The sequence below is a fragment of the Jaculus jaculus genome, chromosome 19, assembly GCF_020740685.1.
Source record: "Jaculus jaculus isolate mJacJac1 chromosome 19, mJacJac1.mat.Y.cur, whole genome shotgun sequence".
In the NCBI taxonomy this organism is placed as follows: Eukaryota; Metazoa; Chordata; class Mammalia; order Rodentia; family Dipodidae; genus Jaculus; species Jaculus jaculus.
Genome location: NC_059120.1, coordinates 4,854,890 through 4,879,602, shown reverse-complemented (window position 1 = coordinate 4,879,602; position 24,713 = coordinate 4,854,890). Strand labels below are relative to the sequence as shown.

General features: G+C 39.1%; 1 protein-coding gene across 1 annotated transcript in view; it reads right to left on the bottom strand.

Moving 5' to 3' along the window:
• Tnni3k (TNNI3 interacting kinase) overlaps window positions 1-24,713 on the bottom strand; it is a 248,124-nt gene that overhangs the window by 133,449 nt on the left and 89,962 nt on the right. Inside the window, exons 12-17 of the mRNA XM_004653621.2 lie at window positions 20,146-20,232; window positions 18,421-18,477; window positions 17,484-17,576; window positions 17,343-17,400; window positions 17,018-17,212; window positions 15,975-16,079 (exon numbers count right to left, since the gene is read on the bottom strand). Of these exons, the coding sequence (XP_004653678.1) occupies window positions 15,975-16,079; window positions 17,018-17,212; window positions 17,343-17,400; window positions 17,484-17,576; window positions 18,421-18,477; window positions 20,146-20,232 (595 nt within the window). The remainder of the gene's footprint in view (window positions 1-15,974; window positions 16,080-17,017; window positions 17,213-17,342; window positions 17,401-17,483; window positions 17,577-18,420; window positions 18,478-20,145; window positions 20,233-24,713) is intronic.

The window sequence follows — 24,713 nt, the reverse complement described above, 5'->3', positions numbered from 1 at the left end:
ATGGAGGAGGTTATCAGCTCACTTCCAGCAGGATTTTTCAGTGGCCTTGCAGCCCAAGTATATGGAGTCTTCAGTATTAGGGTCTTACAATCAATTTCTGGTGGGAAACCAACAGCCTTGGCAATGGCCTATAATGTTTTGGGGGCATCAGGGACGTTCGTGGCCAACAACTCACTGGAGGTATCCTATCCCTGGCACTGAAAATTTTCTAGTAACAATCTATGGCTCCATAGCCCATTTTTTAAATTGACTTGTTTGATTTGTTATTATTTAACTTTTTGAGTACTTTGTCTATCCTAGATATTAATCCTCTATCAGATATAAGATGGCAAAGACTTTTTCCCATTCTGTAGGTTGCCTCTTTGCTTTATTCACAGTGTCCTTTGCAGGACAAAATCTTTGTAATTTCATGAGGTCCCAGAGTTTAATCTGTGGTTTTATTGCCTGAGTAACTGGGGTTATAGTCAGAAAGTCTTTGCCAACACCAAGATGTTGAAGGGCTTCCCCTACATTTTCCTGTAGCAATTTCAGAGTTTCAGGTCTGATGTTAAGCTCTTTAGTCCATTTGGATTTAATTCTTGTGCATGGAGAGAGAGAAGAATCAATTTTCATCCTTCTACAGATACATATCCAGTTTTCCCAGAACAATTTGCTGAAGAGGCTGTCTTGTCTCCAGTGAATATTTTTGGCATTTTTTCTTCATGTATTAAGATAACGCTTCTCTTTTTTTTAAATTTTTTAAATTTTTAATTTTTTTAATTTTTATTAACATTTTCCATGATTATAAAATATATCCCATGGTAATTCCCCCCCATCCCACCCCCACACTTTCCCATTTGAAATTCCATTCTCCATCATATTACCTCCCCATTACAATCATTGTAATTACATATATACAATATCAACCTATTAAGTATCCTTCTCCCTTCCTTTCTCTTCCATTTATGTCTCCTTTTTAACTTACTGGCCTCTGCTACTAAGTATTTTCATTCTCACGCAGAAGCACAATCATCTGTAGCTAGGATCCACATATGAGAGAGAACATGTGGTGCTTGGCTTTCTGGGCCTGGGTTACCTCACTTAGTATAATCCTTTCCAGATCCATCCATTTTTCTGCAAATTTCATAACTTCATTTTTCTTTACCGCTGTGTAGAACTCCATTGTATAAATGTGCCAGATCTTCATTATCCACTCATCAGTTGAGGGACATCGAGGCTGGTTCCATTTCCCAGCTATTATAAATTGAGCAGCAATAACCATGGTTGAACACGTACTTCTAAGGAAACGAGATGAGTCCTTTGGATATATGCCTAGGAGTGCTATAGCTGGGTCATATGGTAGATCAATCTTTAGCTGTTTTAGGAACCTCCAAACTATTTTCCACAATGGCTGGACCAGATTGCATTCCCACCAGCAGTGTAGAAGGGTTCCTTTTTTTCCACATCCCCGCCAACATTTATGATCATTTGTTTTCATGATGGTGGCCAATCTGACAGGAGTGAGATGGAATCTCAATGTAGTTTTAATCTGCATTTCCCTGCTGACTAGTGACATAGAACATTTTTTTAGATGCTTATATGCCATTCGTATTTCTTCCTTTGAGAATGCTCTATTTAGCTCCATAGCCCATTTTTTGATTGGTTTGTTTGATTCCTTATTATTTAACTTTTTGAGTTCTTTGTATATCCTAGATATTAATCCTCTATCAGATATATAGCTGGCGAAGATTTTTTCCCATTCTGTAGGTTGCCTCTTTGCTTTTTTCACTGTGTCCTTTGCAGTGCAAAATCTTTGTAATTTCATGAGGTCCCAGTGATTAATCTGTGGTTTTATTGCCTGAGCAATTGGGGTTGTATTCAGAAAGTCTTTGCCAAGACCAATATGTTGAAGGATTTCCCCTACTTTTTCCTCTAGCAGTTTCAGAGTTTCAGGTCTGATGTTAAGGTCTTTAATCCATTTGGACTTAATTCTTGTGCATGGCGAGAGAGAAGAATCTATTTTCATCCTTCTGCAGATATATATCCAGTTTACAAAACACCATTTGCTGAAGAGGCTGTCTCTTCCCCAATGAGTATTTTTGGCATTTTTATCAAATATCAAGGGGCTATAGCTACTGAACTCATATCTGGGTCCCCTATTCTGTCCTATTGATCTACCTATCTGCTTTTGTACCAGTACCATGCTGTTTTTATTACTATGGCTCTGTATTATAGGTTAAAATCAGGTATGGTGATACCTCCCACCTTATTTTTGTTGCTCAGTATTATTTTAGATATTTGAGGTTTTTTGTGATTCCAAATGAATTTTTGGACTTTTTTTTTCTATTTCAGTGAAGAATGCCTTTGGAATATTGAGGGGGATTGCATTAAATGCGTAGATTGCTTTTGGTAAGATTGCCATTTTAACAATATTGATTCTTCCAATCCAGGAACAGGGGATGGTTCTCCACTTTCTAGTGTCTTCTGCAATTTCTTGCTTGAGTGTTTTATAGTTTTCATTGTAGAGATCCTTTACTTCCTTGGTTAGGTTTATACCAAGGTACTTTATTTTCTTTGATGCAATTGTGAATGGGAGTGATTCTCTGATTTCTTCCTATGTGTGTTTGTTGTTAGCATATAGGAATGCTACTTATTTCTGTGTATTTATTTTGGATCCTGCTACTGGCTGTAGGTGTTTATCAGCTTTAACAGTTTGCTGGTAGAGTCTTTAGGGTCCTTTATATATAGAATCATGTCATCTGCAAATAATGATAACTTGATTTCTTCCTTTCCAATTTGTATCACTTTTAGGTGCATCTATTGCCTTATTACTATGGCTAAGACTTCCAGTACTATATTAAATAAAAGTGGGGACAGTGGACACCTTGTCTTGTTCCTGATTTTAGTGGAAAAGCTTCCAGTTTTTCTCCATTTAGTAATATGTTGGCTGTAAGCTTGTCATAAATAGCCTTTATTATATTGAGATATGTTCCTTCTATTCCCAGTCTCTGTAGGACTTTTATCATGAAGGGATGTTGGATTTTGTCAAATACTTTCTCTGCATCTAATGAGATGGTCATATGATTTTTGTCCTTCAGTCCATTTATATAATGTATAACATTTATCGATTTGCATATGTTGGACCATCCCTGCATCTCTGGGATAAAGCCTACTTGGTCAGGGTGAATGATCTTTCTGATATATTCTTGTATTCTATTTCCAATATTTTGTTGAGAATTTTTGCATCTATGTTCATGAGGGAGATTGGTCTATAATTTTCTTTTTTTGTTCTATCTTTGCCTAGTTTTAGTATCAGGGTAATGCTGGCTTCATAGAAGGAGTTTGGTAGAATTCCATGTTTTTCTGTTTTATGGAAAAGCTTAAGAAGCAATGGTGTTAGCTCTTCCCTGAAGGTCTGATAAAATTCAGTAGTGATTCCATCTGTGCATGGGCCTTTTTTAGTTGGGAGATTTTTGATAACTGCTTGGATCTCCATGCTTGTTATAGGTCTATTTAAGTGATTAATCTCATCTTGATTTAATTTAGGTAGGCCATATAAATCAAGGAAATCATCCATTTCTTTCAGATTTTCATACTTCGTGGAGTATATGCTTTTATAGTATGTCCCTATGATTTTTTTGAATTTCTCTGGCATTTGTTGTGATATTACCTTTTTCATCTCTAATTTTATTAATTTGTATCTCCTCTCTCTTTCTTTTGGTTAGATTTGCTAGTGGTTTATCAATCTTGTTTATCCTTTCAAAGAACCAATTCTTTGTTTCTTCAATTCTTTGGATAGTTTTTTTGTTTCTATTTCATTAATTTCTGCCCTAATCTTTATTATTTCTTCCTGTCTACTGATTTTTGGTTTGTTTTGTTCTTCTTTTTCCAAGGCTTTAAGGTGAAGCATTAGGTCATGTACTTGCGACCTTTCTAATTTCTTAATATAGGCAGTTAAAGCTATAAATTTACATCTTCGGACTGCATTCATTGTGTCTCAGAGATTTTGGTATGTTGTGTTCTCATTATCATTTGACTCTATAAATTTTTTGATTTTCTTCTTGATTTATTCATTGATACATTCATCATTTAGTAGTGTGTTGTTTAATCTCCATGATTTCATGTATGCTATATAGCCTTTCTTGCTATTGATTTGTAGTTTGATTCCACTGTGGTGAGATAGAATGCAAGGAATTATTTCAATTTTCTTATATTTTTATGATTTGCTTTGTGTTCTAATATATGGTCTATTTTAGAGAATAGTCCATGTGCTGCTAAAAAGAATATATATTCTGCAGCATTTGGATGAAATGTCTTATAGATATCTATTAGGTCCATTCCTTCTATGACCTCATTTAGTCCAGATGCCTCTGTTTATTTTTTCCTGGGATGACCTGTCATTTGATGAGAGTCAGGTGTTGAAGTCATCCATTACCACTGTGTTTGGTGTTATCTGTGACCTTAGTTCTAAAAGTGTTTGTTTGATGAATTTGGGGGCCCCCATGTTAGGTGCATATATGTTTAGGATTTTAATGTCTTCCTGTTGGAGGGTGCCTTTAATCAATATAAAGTGACCTTCCTTATGTTTCTTAAGTAATGTTGGACTGACGTCTACCTTGTCAGATATTAGGATAGCAACCCCTGCTTGTTTTCTAGGTTCATTTGCTTGGAACACCATTTTCCAAACTTTCCCCCTAAGATAGTGTCCTTCCTTTGTAGAAAGGTGGGTTTCTTGGAGGCAAACAATTGAAGGATCCTGCTTTTTAACCCATTCTGCAAACCTATGCCTTTTACCTGTGGCATTGAGACCATGGATATTAAGAGATAATATTGAAAGGTGTGTATTCATTTTTGCCATTTTTTTTGTAGTTCTTCCAGTTTTACCTTTGCTGTCTTGTGTTTACTAGTATTTGAGTATTGTTTGTTTTTTCCAGGTTCCTTATATGTGTGCTTTCCTTTTTTTTTTTTTTTAGCATGGAGGATTCTTTCAAGTATTTTTCTGTAGAGCTGGTTTTGTCTTCAAATACTCCTTTAGCTTGCTTTTGTCATGGAATATCCTAATTTCTCTGTGTATTTGAATGGTTAGCTTTGCAGGATAAAGTAACCTTGGTTGACAGTTGTTATCTTTCAGAACTTGAGATACATCACTCTAAGCCCTTCTGGCTTTTAAAGTTTGTGTTGAATAATCTGCTGTGATCCTGATGGGCTTGCCTTTGTAGGTAACTTGATTTTTCTCTCTTACTGCTTTCATTATTTTTTCTTTGGTTTGTGTGTTTGGTAGTTTGATTATAATATGGCAAGGAGAGGTTCTTTCCAGGTTTTGTCTGGCTGGGGTTCTAAAGATTCCTGTATCTGCATTGGCACCTCTTTCCCAATTTGGGGGAAGTTTTCTTCTATGATTTTGTTGAAGACGCCTACTATGCCTTTGGAGTGAAATTCTTCTCCTTCTACTATGCCCTCTATGTTTGATCTTTTCATAGTGTCCCAAATATCTTGAAATTCCCACTGCTATTTTCCTATTAGTTTGTCTTTCTCTTTGTTGGACTGTATTAGATCTGCCACCTGGTCTTCTAGCGTAGATATTCTGTCCTCTCTTACATACATTCTACTGGTGAGATTTTCTACAGTGTTGTTTTTTTTTTTTTAAATTCAGTAACTGTGTTCTTCATTGCTAGTAATTCTGACTGGTTTTTCTTTATTATTTCTATTTCCTTATGTATGTCTAGTATTGACCTCTTTATTTCATTAAATTCGTGTCCTGTGTTTTCTTTGATTCCGTTATTTCCTCTTTCATTCCTTTGATTTCTTCTTTGACTTCTTTGAACATATTTATAATCATTCTTTTGAAATCTTCTCAGGCATTTCCTCTAACTCATTCTCACTGGAGGTCATTTCTGATGCATTAATGCTTTTTGGTGGATTTATATTGTCTTGATTTTTGGTGTTTCTTGTGCTATAATGTATATATTTTTGCATCCTGGTTTAATTTAATGATTAGATTTTCTAGTTAGCTGGGTCTTAATAGATGTATCAGACAATCTGATGTTATATAACTTCAGGGTAGGAGCTTAAGGCATTAGGTGTGGCTCTCAAGACTCTCAGAGTATCTACAAAAGTGACCCTAGGTGTTGGGTTTGCCTGCTATGAGAGTATTCAAGTAGGCTGAGTGGAATAAAATACAGGCAGATTCTAAAATTTAACTAAACAATGTAAACTTTCAAGGAAAAACAGGTCAGAGTATTTATCCAAGAGTAGGTATTATGACAACCAGATTCTCTAACTGTCCCTTAGGGTGGGTGGTGCCCCACCCACACCCTTAATCCTGACAACAAGGAGGTTAAGATTTCTGATCTGTTAAGGGTTCCAACGAAGCTTGTGACCAGGTGAGACCCTTCCCTGGTGTAATCCCAATTACCTCTGCTCCTGCTTGGGTCCTGCTGTTGGTTCAAGTTGGCTAGGTCCCTGGACCGCTGCTTTGTTTGCTGGAGCTGGGCACTGGTGGTGGGGGAGGGAGGCTGCCGATGCTGCTCTAGTTCTCTTGTTGTTCCACGTGTTCTTCTACCTTGTGATCTGCCCCTCCGTTGTTCACTGACACTCTCCCTTCATGTTTCTTGAGTTTGCGAAGAGCTCCAGTGTGAGTGGAAGCTCCCCTCGCCTGGCTTTTCCAGTGGCTCAAGTCGAGCCTGGTGGCTTTCTGGCATGGCACAACCGTCACTGCGGTCAGTGGACCTACTGGAGCTGCTTCTGCCGGCCTTTGTGGTCTGGCTTCTCTGGATATCTCCTACTTCTCCACTGCTGTTTCAATTTCCTATATACCTCACTTTTTAGTAAAAGTGTGTATTTTGCTGAGATTTTTTTTTTTTTTGGCTTTTTCCCCCCTAGGCTGCTTTGGCATGGTACCTACACTACTATCTTAACCAGAAGTCCTTGGCTATGCCATTTTCAAGAAAACTAACATCTCTCTAAACTAGCTGGATCTTCCTTGCCTTGATGGTGAGCAGATGAGCTAGTAGCCAGGTAAGCTTAGTGACGTAATTTGTATCCAAATGATGACCATCAGAGCTCTGCTTTCCTAAGGTATTCATATTCTCAAGTAAGCTTCCATTTACTACAACCACCTTCATTGTACTGATTTTGAGGATCTAGCACACATTACTCATTTTCTTTTCCAGCTAATTTCTCAATCCTACTACCTGCTTTAGGGTTTAGTGACCCTTGTGGTCAGTGTGGAGATGGGAGTATTTCTCACAGGCAATTATTTGATATGTACTTTTGTACTTGCTGAGGTGATGTAAGGTGCCTCACAGCTCTAGGAAGGAAGTTTGACCTCACGTTTCATGGACATGAGTTATATTGTTTATGTGGTCTCATTTTTATGTTGTTTATTATGAATCTTTTTATTAGTTCTGGGTCTCAATATCAACTTTTTTTTTGAGGTAGGGTCTCACTGTAGCCCAGGATGACCTGGAATTTGCTATGCAATCTCATGGTGGCCTTGAACTCATAGTGGTCTTCCTACCTCTGTCTCTCAAGTGCTGAGATTAAAGGCATGCACCATCATACCCAGCTTTTTAAAAATTTATTTGTTAGAGAGAGAAAGAGGCACACAGAGAGAGAATGTGCATGCCAGAGCCATCACACTTCAAACAAATTCCACAGGTATGCACTACCTTGTACATCTGGCTTTACATGGGCAGTGGGTAATCAAACCTGAGTCCTTTAAATTTGCAGACAACTGCCTTAACCACTAGACATCTCTCCAGCCCTCAATACCAATTTTTATTAGCTCTTGCTAATATCTTTTGTCACAAATTACATTTAGTAACAATAGAGTCCCTATTTTAATACTGCACACTGGACATCACATTGCCTTCAATAAACACAATGTTTTGTGGTGGACTTTTCTTCTAAGATTCTGTATGTACCAGGTAGTAACAGTTATGAGGTCTCAGGTCTTTCACCAGTTAAGGTTTTAGTGGTGTGTCAGTAATGTGCCTCTTCTCTGCCATCCAATATGGGCATCTGTTAAGGAGTAGAAGCAGGTGAAGCTCTTTGCACTGGAGCAAAACCCACATGCAGAGGGTAGATAAGTGCCTCAAAGGAGCTCTCTCACCTCCCCATCCATGTCTACAGTCTTGTGACAATGCTAGCTTCTGCAGACAGGGACCTTGACCTTGGCACAGCGCAGATTTGTGGTCACTAATGGCTTTGGGGGAACTTTCCTTCTTCCAGATCCACTATGCTCTCTCTCCTTGAGCTGGTCCAGGGTTTGATATCCTCAGTGAGGTGATTTTTCACTTGGCTGTTTCTCCTGTATAAGGCAGTACAGAGAAGCATCTTGTGTTCCTGACCAACTTAGACCCTTCATGCTCCTTTACTTACCATCTTCTAGGGACTGCATTGTTTAATTTAGCATCTGAACGATACCATTTATTTTTACTGGCATTAGAAGGAAGAAGTGGATGTATTTAAAGACTGAAATGATGAATTTTAACATAGATGTGCCTTTGAAACCATGAAGACCACTCTCTCAACATATATACTTCTTTCACCCCAGAAGGAATCCCTGCTCCTCTTGTATCCCATTCTTTTCTTGGCCTTCAGCAGCAAGAAACTGTTTATATCTTTTTTCCCCTCAATATACATTAGTGTATGTGCTCTAAAACTGTGTGTAGTGGGGCTGTGGGTGTATCTCAGTAGTAGAGTGCCTGCCTTCCATGTGTGAGAGTCAGTTCAAACCCCAAGAATATGGAAAATGTATATAAATATATTATGCAAGATTATACATTCTCTTATAAGTGGACTCTTTCAAATGGAGTAGGTTGAATTCAGAGAATTTTGACCATCTGGGCCCATAATTTCAATGCTTTTAACTAACTAGGAAGAATGAAGAGTAACCAAGAATGGAAGGGCACAGCAGCAGCAGCCCTTGTGCTAAAGACCCCCAAAGCACTTTTGGTCCTCTAAGCACAAGGCATAATGTGCTTGCTGTGGAAACTACAAGAGTAACTTCTGGGTCACTAAAAAATTAATTTTCTATTGAGGCTTTCACTAATCACTGTATTTAAGAAGCTGAGCATCAACAAGTAACTAGATTCTGAAATGATGAGTTTAGCCACAGGAATATAACAAGTTCAGGAAATGTTGCCACTGTGTTTTTCAGGTTTGCATTAATCTGATTTCTATTCCCACATACTCTTTGAGAGCATATTTAAATGCTTTGACTGTGACAAGCTAAACTTGTACTGAGACCTCATTGAAAGTCAAATGAAAACATTAAACACATGTAAAAATATTCTGGTCAGGGATAGAGATGCTTCAGGTTAGAAAATAAATATGTTGCCTGTGAGAAGGAAAATCAATTGACTTAGAGAAAGAAAGTGTTGGCTTGAGTCTACATGCCAAGAGTGACTGAAGATAGCTAAAATTTCAGCAGATTATTTGTTCATTGAGAACTATGGGATAGTCTTGGGACATGTCCATATGACAAAATCAGTTTAACTAACTTTTTCACCTCAGAAAACTGGTAAATCAGATGAGCCAAACAACTAATTGTTTTTCTTTCTTCTTCAGGCTTTCCTATTTGCCTTTCTTTCTCCCTTCCTTCCTTCCTTCCTTCCTTCCTTCCTTCCTTCCTTCCTTCCTTCCTTCTTTCCTCCCTCCCCCCCTCCCTCCCTTCATCCCTTCCTTCCTTTTCTTCCTTCTTTCTTTCTTTCTTTCTTTCTTTCTTTCTTTCTTTCTTTCTTTCTTTCTTTCTTTCTTTCTCTCTCTCTCTTTCTTTCTCTCTCTCTCTCTCTCTCTCTCTCTCTCTCTTTCTTTCTTTCTGTCTGTCTTTCTCTCTGTCTTTCTGTCTTTCTTTCTTTCCTTCTTTCTTACATAGGCTTTAGTAACTAGCACACAAATAACTATAGCATAAAACATCCAGGCTAGTGATTTACACGAGAATCAAATCGAGTATAAGAATGACTTTCATACAACTAAATGTCATACTTATATTTAACTAGAATTGCCTTCTTCCTTCTGTGAATTCAAATTTACGAGTACATGATGTTGTCATTTAGTCACAGGACCATCAATGCCTATGTTTGGAAAATATGATGAGACAGTACAAGTACCAGCTTTAGTTAGTTACCAGCTTTATCATAGGATTCTTTTTTAGGAATTTCTGTTGCATTGGTGTCAAATTAACCACAGGTAGTTATAAAAACTTATGTACATAATACCTATGACACATTGAATTCAATGTCTTGCACAAAGACACATTAATGTATATTATTCTTATAGTCCTTGATTTAAAAAAATAATTACTTTATACAGTTTACAAATATTTACTAGATGTCTCTTAGGATGCAGTCATTTTTCCAAAGTACTGGGTATAAAATGATGGAAAATCCACAGCTTCTTTCCTTACTAAGCTTAGAGTCCAGCAGCAAATGCACCAAAACATAAGAGCAGTTTCAGGAGAGCAAGGTGTACAACTGCCATGAGATAAGCAGCATCCCAAGGGAGCCTGTGAAAGGGCTTCTTGGAGGAGGTGCGAAGGATAAATAGACCAGGAGGACAGAATTACCTGCAGTAAGGCCAACATTAAATGTACTTCTTTATCTAGAGGCTGTGTTGCAGTCAGGTTCGCATTGCCTTGGCAGAAATCACCCAGCCAAGAGCAGCTTGTGGAAAAAAGGGTTTATTCTGGCTTAGGACTCAAGGGGAAGTTCTACGATGACAGGGAAAATGATGGCATGAGCAGAGGGTGGACATCACACCCTGGCTAGCATCAGGTGGACAACAAATATCCACAAGCCCACCCCAGCGCCTTCAGGAGGCATTAATTACCAGTCCATCAGCTGGGAACCTAGCACTCAGAACATCTAAGTTTATGGGGGACACCTAAATCAAATCACCACAAACTATAAATGTTAATCAATAGAAAAGACCAAAAATAAGGCAATAATGAAATTCTTATTTTCTTTCCACTGCTTGAGCTGAGGAAATGTGGGAATTAACAGCTCATTAGACTCTATGTTGGAAACAAAAGAAACCTAGTCAATCCAAGAAGAGGTGAGTAAAAGTTCAATGCTAAATATCTACTATAAGGCCACCTGCATCCCAACGGGGCACTCTGAATATCTTTCTTACTCTTTCTATTAACTGAGAAAAAGGAAATTAAAAAAAGAATTACAAGAAACCTCTAATCACTCTTTTCTTTCAAAAACTCTCACAATTGAGGAAGCCTACCTGATGATAAGCTGTCCTGAGACCCCAGACAGGGAAAAGCCTGTTACAAATGTGTTCTGTTCAGAAAAAAATTTTCTAGATCCTGAACTCTGGATGGGCTAGTGAAAGTGAATGGCTATTCTACAAACTTAGAAGAGGATTTCCCTCCCAGTAGACAAGAAGGGAGGCATTCCCACAGCCCTACTGTTCCATCTGTGGCAGGCAGGAGCACATTTCCTACCACCTTTCTGCATGCTGTTAGGATCATTAAATGCGGGCTAGGTGTTGGAGAATGCAGTTCCTCACAGTAAGAGTGGACATCAAGGTGCTCAAGCAGGGCCACCTCACAGTGACTTTGGAAATGTGGTGAGCTGTGCTGCAGAGTGATCTGGGCAGCACCAGGAAGTAGGGATGCCTGACAGCACACCTGCCCCACACTATCTCCACGAGCACAGCTTTGCCCATGCCTCCGAGGACCCTTCCTCTTCTCCATCACTCAGTTTTTCCACAAATGCTCACTGCACAATGAAAGGAAAGTTCATACAATTTGTGAATGAGCTCTAAAAAGATTCACTGTGGAAGATCTTGCATAATCTTGTCAGCCCTTGGCTTCATCTTATTCAAATCTATTCCAGATATGCATGAACCCCATGACCCAAACATGAAGGAGTGCCAGACTCCATGGAGGCAGAGAGATGATTTTTGCCCTTCCTCACAGAAGAAAAGATCTACAATCCAGTTACTTTTCAGAACTTTTTGATAAGAAATTATTCATCTAAGGTGTTAAGCAAAGCATGGTAATACAGTCAAAGGAGGGACAACCCATGTGAAGGATTTAATAAGGCAAACAGACTTGGCTGTTTTAACAATAATAAAGGAAAGATTGATTACAGGGGTAGGTTTAGTGGAGATAAACACTAAGACATTTCTATTTGGGGGAAAAGATTTGTCAGACGATAGCTAGTGCTCCATGAAAGAGGCTAGCAAGGCTCTGGAGCTGAGACCTCAGTTCTGACGAAAGGAAGGGGGTCTCTTTTCATGGGTTTTGATAATGATAATGTCTACTGTCTCTTCTCACTTAAATCTAGGAGAACAGGTGTAATTATGACCTTGAATGATGTGCTAAACTAGCATGCCAAGGTCACAGGTGAAAGCAGCCAGGACTGAGCAGATGTCTGCACATGGGCTACCGGCTCCAGAGCCGGCTCCCTCCCTGGTATACTTGGCCTCTGGTCTTTCAAGTGGATGTTTACACTGTTGGCCAAACCAGAGAGAAATCACAATCAGGAAGTGTGATTCAGAGGCATGACTGTCATCAGTTTCCCCAGAGGAATTCCTCTGGGCACCATAACCACAGACTATGATTCAATCAGCATCAATATTCCTAAATTCTTTCAGAGCCCCCATGAGCCAGAGCTGAGACCCGTGAACTGTGATGTTTGCTTTATCACAGAGGTGAGTTGGCAACCTTGTTTAAAACTCTCAGTTCTTAAGTCCAGCCTAAGCCATTCTACAGTCAGTCCATCCCATACATGAACTCTTTTAATCCATTCATTATTAAAGTATGGGACCTCATATGATACTTACAACCAGGAAAGTTTGGGGTATATTTCTTGAGTTCTAAACTCTGCTAGAAAAGTGGTCACGTGTGTCATTCTCATTTATACCCCGCAGTTTAGCATAAACCCTTTGGTAGTTTGAATAAATGCCCCGTAATAGATTCAGGAGTTTATTAAAACTTCTTGGATTTCCACCCACCTGGCTGGAGGAGGTGTCACTGGGCTGTCTATCCTTAAGATGTGGTGATGGATTTGACATTCCAATCTAAAGATAGGCAAAGTGCCTGGAGTTCCTGAAGTGTACTGTGGAATTTGGCTTGTGGCCCTCTCTTCCTGGTCCTTTATGAGGGGCCAACTTCTTCTGCCATTATAGAACTTCCCCTGGATCTTTAAGTTTCAATAAATATCCTTTCTTCCATAACTGTGCCTGGTCTGGACGTTCATCTCAGCAAACCTAAGACTGTCTACTACAAACCCTGATGATATCAAGAAGACAACAAGTATTTCATGTTATCCTATTGAGTTCTAAAGTGGAAACATATAAAAACAATTGTTTGAAAAAGTTAGCAGCCTTCCCAAGATGACAACAGGCTTTTAGCTCAGGATCCACAAAATAATAAATAAATAAATAAATAAACCCTGAAAATATCACCTGTGAACAAAACAAAGATTTCACAGAAGTTTCCGCAGGCCCTCTTGCAGGACATCTCATGCACTGCCATGTAATTAGTTCTATATTCTGGACTGGGGTGTCCAGGAGTCTCTTGGGGGTGGTGCTGGTCAATGAATGGCAGGAGCTTTCTGGATGACTGCACATTAGGAGGGTCACAAACGACGGACACCTGAGAGGAAGACTGTGGTCTATGCAAAGGGAGAGCCATGTGCCTAATAGTTAATTAGCAAAATAATAACTCACTTTATTTGATTTTTATGTTTTTTTAAGTGCAGAGTTTTTTATGTTGAACTTAATTGAAAGGAAAATGCAGATGTCAATTGAAAAACAACTATTATATTTTCTCAGTTTTTTTCCGCTGATAGCTCCTAAATATTTCACTGATTTATTTAAATGTCATCATCAAAACTAAGGTTCATTTAGTCCTTTCCAAGTGGAGTTTGACTTTTTAAATTATCTGTCAGTCATCATTGAAAAGCTTACTGTTTTTAAATTATCACTAATTATTTTATTTTATTCTCACCAGATAAGCTGACAGAAAATCAGTAGTAAGTCCTTCTCAGATCAGGACACCAAACTAATTAGTTATTATTTTATAAAATAAATATCCATATGTTTTGTTGTTTGGTTTTATTTGAAATAGCGTCTTGCCATAGATTATAAGCTGGCCTCAAATTCTACTGTCCACATGGATCTGTAACTCATGATCCTCCTGCCTGCACTTCTTAAGTGCTGGATGACAGGCAAGTGCCAGCATAAGTGGCTCAATTCTAGGATTTCATAATCCCCTCCCTATATAATAAAAATGAATGAGAAGTTGGAAACAATAAAAATATTTGTATCATGGCTGGAGAGATGGCTTAGTGCTTAATGGCTTGCCTGTGAAGCCTAAGGACCCAGGTTCGAGGCTCTATTCCCCAGGAATCCACGTTAGCCAGATGCAAAAGGGAGCATATGCATGTGGAGTTCATTTGCAATGGCTGGAGGCCCTGGTGTGCCCATTCTCTGTCTTTTTATCTGTTGCTTTCAAATAAATAAATAAAAATAAAAAAAACTATTTGTATCATATATCACAATGAAAAGTCATGGGCAACCTGTGAAGACAGTGCTGCTGTGCTATAGAATCATGCAGAGAGTCGACCACCCCTTGACCATACATAACTACAATGATATTTCTGTTGTGTCATTAGTCTCACTCAGGGAGTTGACCATCCCTTGACCCATACATGATTTCAATGATATTTCTGTTGTGTCAATTTGGAATATGTATTTGTCCAAGAAAGCAGACAACTGTTAGTCTTAAGTACTATACTTGAAGCATTTAGCCATAAACCATGACTGCTAAGCTACTGTGTCATAAAATGAATATGCAAATTGACTGAAGAAGTATTAACAACGTGCACTTTGAGGGCTGTACTTGCTTCAGTACCCAGGAAAGACAGACAGAATGGCACAGTAACAGTCTACATTTAATGTCAGATGCTCATTCTACACTAATTTATCTTTTGAATCTTTCTCCTAAATATTGTTCTTGCTGTGAAAAGAATATGTAAGCTTGTTGACATGACTGTTTGATGCTTGTTAACGTGACTTTTTTGAAAAGATGGGTGAAGCAGAGCTCTGGCAGGTGACAACAACAAAGAATTTACTTTAACTTGAAAACTAAATGACAGTAATTAGAATCCCACAGTACTTACCACCAATGTAGTAGTCTACATCTCTGATGTAGTTCATGTTATTTCTCTATTTTTCATGATTACATCTCAATTTCACTTTATATTTGCCACCATTGAAACATTATTTTCTTAACTGTTTACATACACTACTCAGTAACCCTCCCAGGTCTGTGACCACGTTCACATCAACATCTACCAGAGGCTAGACTACCCTTTCCATAATGCAGCTCTGGGTGTGTGATTTCAGCTCCCACATACTCAGGGCCTCCTGTTTCCCTACAGGAGAACATGCAAACTACCTATCAGCATGTTCTGACAAAGAAGATGTCACAAAATGTGGCTGCTTGGTAAAACCAAGAGACACAGTAAATATGAGATGCATAACATAACAACCTTATAAATCAAAACAGTACAATCTGAAATGGTACAAGCATAGTAAATACACACATAGTGACATAGTTCCCAGTACTGTGTACTATAGATAACTGCATGTGGTATACTTTCATCTGAATGGAGCTTAGTAGTTCTGTTATGTCAACCGTTCACAGACATGGGAGTAATACCTTTAAAAATGAGTACTCAAAATGGCTATAATTTCCTTGGCCACGGGAATTTTGAAGCTCTGTGATAGTCTTATGGGATCATCTGCTGTCTTGACACAAACATTGCCATGCAGGGACTGTATGTACTTAGCTAGTGCTACCTACTGACAGAGCCATCGTCCTGTAGATTGGGAACATCCCAACTTTCAGTTTCTGAGAAGACATCCCTGGGCCTATCTCTGACCTGCAGAGTGGGTGCTCATCACATGTGTCTCAGGTTCTCATTCGGCTCACTTTACCCAGGACAAGCTCATTCCTCTAGATAAAATACCTGTTCAGGTCCCGGTGTATGATCGGCTGGGTCCGGTTGTGGAGGTACTCCATACCTTTGGCAACATCGACTGCAATTATTAATTTAGACTGCAAGTCAAGCATCCTAGGAAAGCAAATAGATTTAATGGAGATGTAGTGGTCAATATGATACTATTTTTTAAAAAGAAATCAGAGGCTGAAGAGATGGCTTAGAGGTTATGACACTTGCCCAGGACCCAGGTTTAATTCGCTAGTAGCCATGTAAGTCAGATACACATGTGTCTGGATTTCATTTGCAGTGGTTAGAGGCCCTGGCACATCCATATTCTCTCTTCCTCTCTCTCATACACACACTATCTGCCAATCTCTCTCTCAAATAAATAAATAAAAATATTAAAATACAAATCAATGAGCATGTGTTCTTTTATTCCATATAATCTAACTGTTTTATTTTTTTAATTTTTAAGATTAAGCAAAAATTCAACACTCTAGCCAGTGCAAACAAACTCCAGACACAAGCTCTCCTTGTGCATCTGGCTTACATGGGTCCTGGGGAATTGATTCTGGGTTCTTTGGCTTTGCACAAAAATGCCTTAACCACTGAGCAATCCCTCCAGCCCGGCATGCTTTGTTGAAAATAGATTTAACTTCTAATTATTTTTTAGTATAGAGCAATTCATTATAATAATGAAAAGAATGGAATCTGCCTTAGTCACAGAATGAAGTAACATTCTACTTTCTATCTTCAGATATCTAGGATCTGAACACAAATTACAGTTGTCTCAGGACTTTTTAAATACTGTGATCTGCAGGTGCGACCTGATTCTGAGCTTACATGTCTCATTTTATTGGTATGTCACATTTAGTCTCAGCTCTGTGACTCTGTTACCCTTGACTTCTTGTTAAGAAAGCATTTCATTCCTTGAAACATAATTAGTCATAAATGGTCATCTCTATTCAAAATGCCATGTTAGAGGAGCTCAGGGACCTGCAGAGAAGGCTCACGAGGCAAGGACAATTCAAGGACATATCCAAAGGCAAGTGAGCACAAGGGGCCCGCACCTCTTCTGCTCATGCAGGAGGGAGAACAGAGAGCCCCCTGGTATGTGCTGGGTGACGATGGCAAACTGGCTGGGGTCATTCAAGCAGGCACCCACAAACTGAATGACGCAGGGGTGATTGAGCTGGCAGAGAATGGACACCTCACGGCAGAACATATCCACATCCGACTTGGAACAGTAGGTGTTGGCTCGGTACCTAGAAATGGTAGCAACAATATGTTCTCACTAGAGGCTGGCTGTGTGCCAGGGTCTGGCTGTGCTCTGCTTTCCCACACTCTCCTCCACCCAGAGAATGTTACTCACCATTTGCATGATGGCTTGCTTACCGTTTTATAGCCACGATCTTGTTTCTGCATCGTCCTTTATATACTTTCCCAAAAGAGCCTAAAATTGTTCAAGAGACATACACAAATGCATATTGTCTTGAGCTCATTAAACGGGAGCAGGGCTGTAGTTTCTTAACTTACCTGAGCCAATGATCTCATGAAACTCAATTTCTGAGAGCTGCAGATGGAAGCGTGAGGGCAGCCCCGCCCTCAGGAGGAGAATGTCCGCCTTCTCTGCAGGCAGGAGGAGGTGTTTTCTCTTTAGATAAGCAGTACACGCATGCATGCATGTTCTTAACCAAAAACAATGCTCCCCAGCGACATTTACCTTCTCCACTATAACTGATGGCCTGGAGATACTAAGGCCGTATCACAAGAATGTCAGTTTCCTAAGTCTGCTCTGGGAAGTTTTACTGCTGACCCTATCTTCACCTTGCCTGGCCCCTGGAGCTCTGCTTGCGTCAGAGCATAACTCTGGCTGTTCCCTCCAACCTCAACTGATCAGGTAAGCCCAGCATCTATTGACAACACAAACCTCTAAGGGGCGTGGGGAGCAATCAAGAGACAGGAAGAAAAGGAACAAGTCACTGAAGAAATTCCCCAAACCCAAAACACTATTAAAGAACTTCAAATTCTAAGTGGCTCAAAATAAACTCACCATTGAATCCTATTTTATACTTTCCTAGTCCAGTGGTACTCATTTCAGCATGCAACTTACATTCAAATAGTTCCTAAAATATTACTTACTTCAGAGTTTTGAAAAATAAATTATTGTTTTGAATATTTTAAGGCAAATCCATTTTAAATTCTGAAAATGTTAATAATTGTAATTTATACTTTGTTTAAAATATAAATATCTACATAGTCCTGTAAGTTTGATCTTTCTTTAATACTCATGAAAATTTCACTGTTAGAAGTACATGGATTGAAAGGGCATAAAAGATCAAGTTAATTATAGGAATAATGGTCCACTGGTAACATTGCTTATACTTATAAAACAGTCATTATTCATAATCTAAAATAAAATTCAGTTATTATATTTCCACACTAATTTAATAAAATACCCATTTATTAGTACCTTTTGTCATGTTTTTGATCTTCCCCAAGGGGGAGGGAACAGACACATAGGAGCCATCTGGAAATAAAATTATATGATATGGTTGAGAGCAGCAATCTTTTTTTTTTTTCTATTTAAAGGTTCAGCATTGTAAAACAAAGCAGGTGATGATATCAACTAGAACTATAGCTTCAGGCTCAAATGTAGCTCTGGGTATTTACTGTACTGTACTACAAAGGTCTGCCTAGAAGGTGAATAAAAAGTTTTCTTTAATCTTATTTTCAGTAGACTCTACTGGATTTAACTTGTGTCTGGCTGTAAGTAATCTTTGTTTTCTCATGGTAGAGATGAATGTCTCTTACCCAGGCCTTCTTAGTCTTATATAGACCTCCTACCTAATCAATGTAAGGAATGTCAAACTTGAAGGAACAACAGAGTAATGACTCAGAGAGATGGCTTAAATGGTGGATATTTTGTGTTTACCCTCATTCAGATACACATTTTCCAGAAGTGAAGTTCATCTGATATAAGCTATGACCTCCTTCCTTATCCCAAACTGATAGTAACACAATCACTGGTTTGCCATTTGACAGAATATTATGTAGCAATGAAAACCAAATATAAAAGGGTTGGGGGGAGGGCTAAACCACACCTGGGTAAAGAGTGTTGATGCCTTTTCCCCAAGCAGCCTGCAGCCTGTGAACACTATTCAACAGGGAAGATCTGGCTCAGATCCAGATTGATTTCTCAGTGCTCTGCACCTGAAACCTGTGATGTCTTCAACAGTTTGGACTTACAAACTAGTTCTGGTGGGCAAACAAGAGCAACGACACTGTGCTTAACAAATGACCTGCTAAGAACGATGTGGCCACATGTGCATCCGTGGCATAGTTGTTATGGGGTAACCAACTGCTTTCTGATTGGATTTGAGGCCTGTTACACAAGAGGGAATTCAGTGAAAAGCCTATGAATAGAAAGGTATGGGCCCTAGAAGGGAAGCTACTACTATTGTTTGACTAAATGGGCATGCTGTGTCCATTGAATTTCCCTCTGAATATTTGTGTTTATGCCCGGTAGATTAGTGTTGCTCTCAGCTTTGTTCACAGAGTCTTTTTGGTGGTTGGTAGTAACTACTGAGGAGACTCAAAATGTATCAACGTGCTCAGAATAAGTGACTGTTGAGTTTTCAAAACTAAGTGAGACATGTATATAACCCTACTAGGATCAGAGAACATTGTAGAAGAAGGGACTGAGAGAATGTAAGAGCCAGAAGATGGGGAGGAATGCTGTTATATGCTGCCTTTTGGTCATTACTCTCATGAACTCACAGCAGGTGGTTCAATGCACAATACTGAGCTCATCAACATTCTGTCATGAAGGAGAGAGGGTCTCATGAAACCCTGCCTTTCCCAGAGGAGCTACTGGCAGTTAACAGGGGATGAAGAATCATGTTCTTCAGTGGTATAGTCATTAGCATGTTGTCCATGCTTGAGTAAACAAGGCCCAACCCATGTTTTTCAAGTTACCCTAATTTAACTCAGTGTTCACCAAAACCAAACAATAAAAGAGAGGGATAAAAAAGAAAACATGAAAGTAGGAAAAGGATTACTTGGGGAGAAGAAGGATTTTAGTGTGAGCAGAAAGGGATAAGAGAGGGAAATAGGGGGTAAAGTTGGTCAAAATATATTATACACATATGTAAAATTGTCAAAAATAAAATAACTAAACAAATAATGGGGTTGGTACCTCCTCCAGGCTGAGAGTACTCATTACAAGACAATTCATCCTGGGGTCTCTTGTAATGCTTCAGGAGTGTGACAATGGCATCATGTCCTGTATGAAAAAAAAAAAAAATTGTTTGGTTTGAAAAAATATTTTTAAAAGAGTGGATCTTAATTTTGGCTTGATGCATCCAGTAAATCACCAAGCAAATACCTGATTTAAGATAACTTATAAATAATGCATATATGAAGAGTTAATATATCTCAATGTGAACTTAGTACACCCATTCACTCAATCATTCAAAGTAAACTGATAAGGTTTTACACTTGAAATGCTATGATAGGTGCTGAACATATGGTGAACAAGGTGACTCTGAACCTACCCTTAAAAGGTTGACAACAAAGTTAAGCAAATAATTACAGGAATTAAGTATAAGACTGATGAAAATTTGTAAATGAGGAAATATCAAATTCTATGACAGTATTTAACTAGGGCATAGTTCAAAGTCAGAGAAGTTAATATGGCAACCAGGAAATAAAAGATGTACTTGCAGTGACTGAACATCACATTTAACAGGTATTTCCAGCAACATAGCACTATGATAATTTATGTAGGTTTTTGTGGTGGGGCAGGTAGCTGTCCTTACATATCTGTATCACCATTTCATAAAGATTTTGTCATTGGAAATGGCAGCCAACATAGGAACATTTCTTTTTCTACCCTCCATTCAACTATGATCTTGTGACATGTTCACAGGGAATAGAAGCAAGGCTGATGTCTCTTCCAAATATGAGCTTTAAGCAACAAGCAAGCCTCTTCTACCTCTGGTACTAACTGGATGTACAGAGCTCTGGAGTCCTGGGGGGGTGGGAAAAGTTGTCCTTTGACCCAAGTTCCCAGACCTGGAATATGCAGCTGAGACATACTTCTGATCTATAGCACCGCCAGCATTCTGGGGATTATTAACTACAGTAGGCAATTATTTTTGTGAAAGATGAAAACCTGTTAAATGCTCTTCAGAGTAAACCATTGATTTTCAATAGAATTAAACTTTGACACTACTTTATGCTTACAGTATAAAAATAATCTACCAAAGCTAATTTATAGAAGGGGAAACAATCGACCTGAAAGTCCTTGCCAGGAGACTTGCGGAATATAGCAGAATTGACTGTCAACAAGGGAAGCTCATGACCTGAGGAAGCTCAAAAGCCTCTTATAAATGAACAGAAGTTGGCACTGGATTAGCATCTACCTGGCTCCTAGGTAGGCAGCTACAATAGGGCTAGCCAAACCAGTTCTATAAAAAAATAAAATAATCACAACATTGTAAATATAATCAATAAAACTTTTAAGAAACCTGCATATCAGCTATGTGCAGCTAGTAACTGCCATCTTCTACATTTGGCTCATTGATCTCCACTTCAAATCTGTAATCCAGGTTCTCTGGAACTAAGGAGACAGTCTCACTAATGCCATTTACTTGGAATATTTATACTCAAAATCAGGGAACCCTCAAAACCTGCATGACATCAGCCAATGGCCAAATTTCTCAGAGAAGTCCCTGAGAGACAGACAACAAATAATGTAGGAGTCTTGTACATCTTCTCATTGCTTTCTTGACTTACTGTTGTATTTATTTTATTTTATTTTATTTTTGCTTCAAGGATTACAAATGAACTTGGAACTTCAGATAAATCTAAATACCAGTTTATTCATTTTCCATTGCTCTTGTTAAATACAACAAACATGGATTGGAGAAAAGGTTCAGCAGTTAAGGCACCTGCTGACCAAGCTTTACAACTCGGGTTCAGTTCTCCAGTACCAACCTAAATCCAGATATACAGAGTGGCCCATATGAGTATGCAGAGGCTGGAGGCCCTGGTGTGCCGATTCTCCCCCCTCCCCCCTCGCCCACTGCCTCCCTCTCTCCCTCTTTCTCTCTCCTTCTAAATAAACCAACAAACAAATAAATATCTAAATGCCACAAACATATCACTTTAAACAACACAAGTTGTCATCTTATACTCTGAGGGTCAGAAACACATTGTCATTCTCTGGAGTAATATCAAGGTGTTACATTCCTTTCTAGAATCCTAAGGGGAGAACAGGGTCCCTTGCCTTTCCAGATTTTATGTATACATATTCCTTGGCTCACAGCCCCTTCCTACAGCCTCGAAGGCAGCAATGGATGGCTCTGTTCTAGTCATATCATTGTGTCTTAAGCTTCTTTTCTCTCTTTTCTTCTTTCATTTCATTGTCTTATTGGAGAGATCTGGGACTCACCCCCCTTTCAGAGTCAGCTACTCCTAATTCCCTTTGCCACACAAGTTAGTGAATGCGCAGGTTCCAGGAGTGCATCCTGGATGTCTTCGGCGGGGCAGTAGTAGGTCACACTCAGTTTCAGGAGGGCTCTGTGATGCTTCCCTTGTGTGGCATGTCACATTCAATCCCCACCCCCTTCTTCTCGTTGCCATCTTCTGGTTGTCTTCTTGGCCTTAGGATGTCAGCAGTGACATCACCACCAGCCCGATCCTTTGGAATAAAAGCATCCTTTCACCTGCTCTAATAAACCACAGGCTCTGGCTTTGTCGAAGACTTCACTGCCTGGGTGCTTTTGGGTTTCCCTTAATTTCATCTTGAAGGGTTTGGATCCAGCAACAAAACACCACCTACTCAGCATTTCTGCTTCGCCTAGAAGAGACTTCTTTAGGGGGAAAGACAACAATCTGAACGCCCACCCAACATTTCTTGAAGCACAACAGCTTTGCTCTTAGGGTCGCCACCTCACATGTCTGGATTGCTGTGTGGCCTGACCCTGCCTGACAGGAGTAGACAAAGAAACCACAAGGGCCCAGCTCCCCAGACCCTGGTCACAAGAGATAAAGCAGGAGCTTTCCTCACTAAAGCTCAGTCAGTGGACTTGTTAAGCCAAACTCCTGACAATGGATACATGCAAATGAGCAAGGCACACAAACAGAACACATCTAGAGATAATCAAACCTCCGCTAATTAAATAAAGTGGTTTCCTATATGTGTGAATTCACTATCTACAGCCAGGTATTTTATCCAAGTATTCAGCAGCTATGTTTTTAGTCCAATGCCGCTATAAAACTGCACTCTCAGAGACTACAGTAGGGCACCCAGTTCCCTTTGTCAGGGTGGCGCCTCTATTACTTGTCTTTCCCCTGGGTTGCCTTCCAATTCCAGGCTTTCTTTTCTCCTTAGCTCCTTGACTTCCTTTACTTTTGAAGTGATTTTCCCCTTCAACCATTTTAACTTTCTTGCTGAATAGTTATTTCAAGTTCAAGGTTTTTGAGATTACAAATCAGTCCCAAAAGGTTGCAAAGACAGTTTAGTGTTATATCATGAGTACATACACAACAGATGCTTTGCTTCTTCAAGGAGAAACACAGCACTTAATGCCTAGACTGTCTTTTCTCCATCCACACCCAACATTTCAACATAGAAGATGTGAATGTCAGCGCCCATGCCTGCTGTGGCAATTAGATTAATAACTAGACCTAGAGACTAGTGGTAAAATCATCAGTACTAAGATGCTCTCTTAAAAAACATGAATTCATATATATATATATATATATATATATATATATATATATATATATATATATATACACACACACACACACATACGTACATATATATACATATATATACACACACACACATACATACATACATATACATATATATGTATATATCTATGAATGATTTGGAGACACTGTGCACAAATTGAGCAGTGATATGGAAACTGGTTATTAAAGCCATGGAATTCTTATAGACCTCAACCTTTCCCCACAGGGACATCAATGAGGGCCTAGCCTGGACTTGCTTAGATCAGGCTCAGAAGAACCCAACCATGATAGATGTGAGACTTTATACACACCCCCAAATAAGCATTTCCATTCTGATTATTTTAAAAATTTAAAAATTCACTCTCTCTTATTAAATATTTTCTATTTATTCATTTGCAAGGAATGAGAGAGAAAGTGTGAGAGAGAGAATGAGCATGCCAAGGAACTACAGACGCCTGTATCACTCTATGCACCAGGCTTTATGTGGGTACCGAGGGATCAAACCCAGGACATTAGGCTTTGCAAGTAAGCACCTTTAACAGCTAAGCTATATCTTCAAATCTCCAGTTTATTTTTAAGAAAAAAAGATTTTTTAAAATTTATTTGCCAAAATGAAAGCAAGAGAGAGTCAGAGCAAGTATAAGTGTAAGGGTAAGGGACAGAGAAAGAGTATGAACACTCCAGGGCCTCTTGCTGCTGCAGATGAACTCAAGACACATGCACCACTTTGTGCATCTGGCTTTATGTGAGTACTAGGGGATCAAACTCAAGCTGGCAGGCTTTGCAAGCAAGCACCTTGAACCATTGAGCAATATCCCCAGCCCAAGACTCACTTTCTAGAAGTAATAAAATATGGGGTCAGTGGGTGACTTCTGACGCTTGCCCTTCCACAGCTCATCTTCTTTGCACAGCCCTTATCCCAAACTGTCAATTAGATCAGAGGCAAAAGAACCCTGGTTTGTCATGTCTGCTCATGACTTAAATCTAGAAAATTTCTTA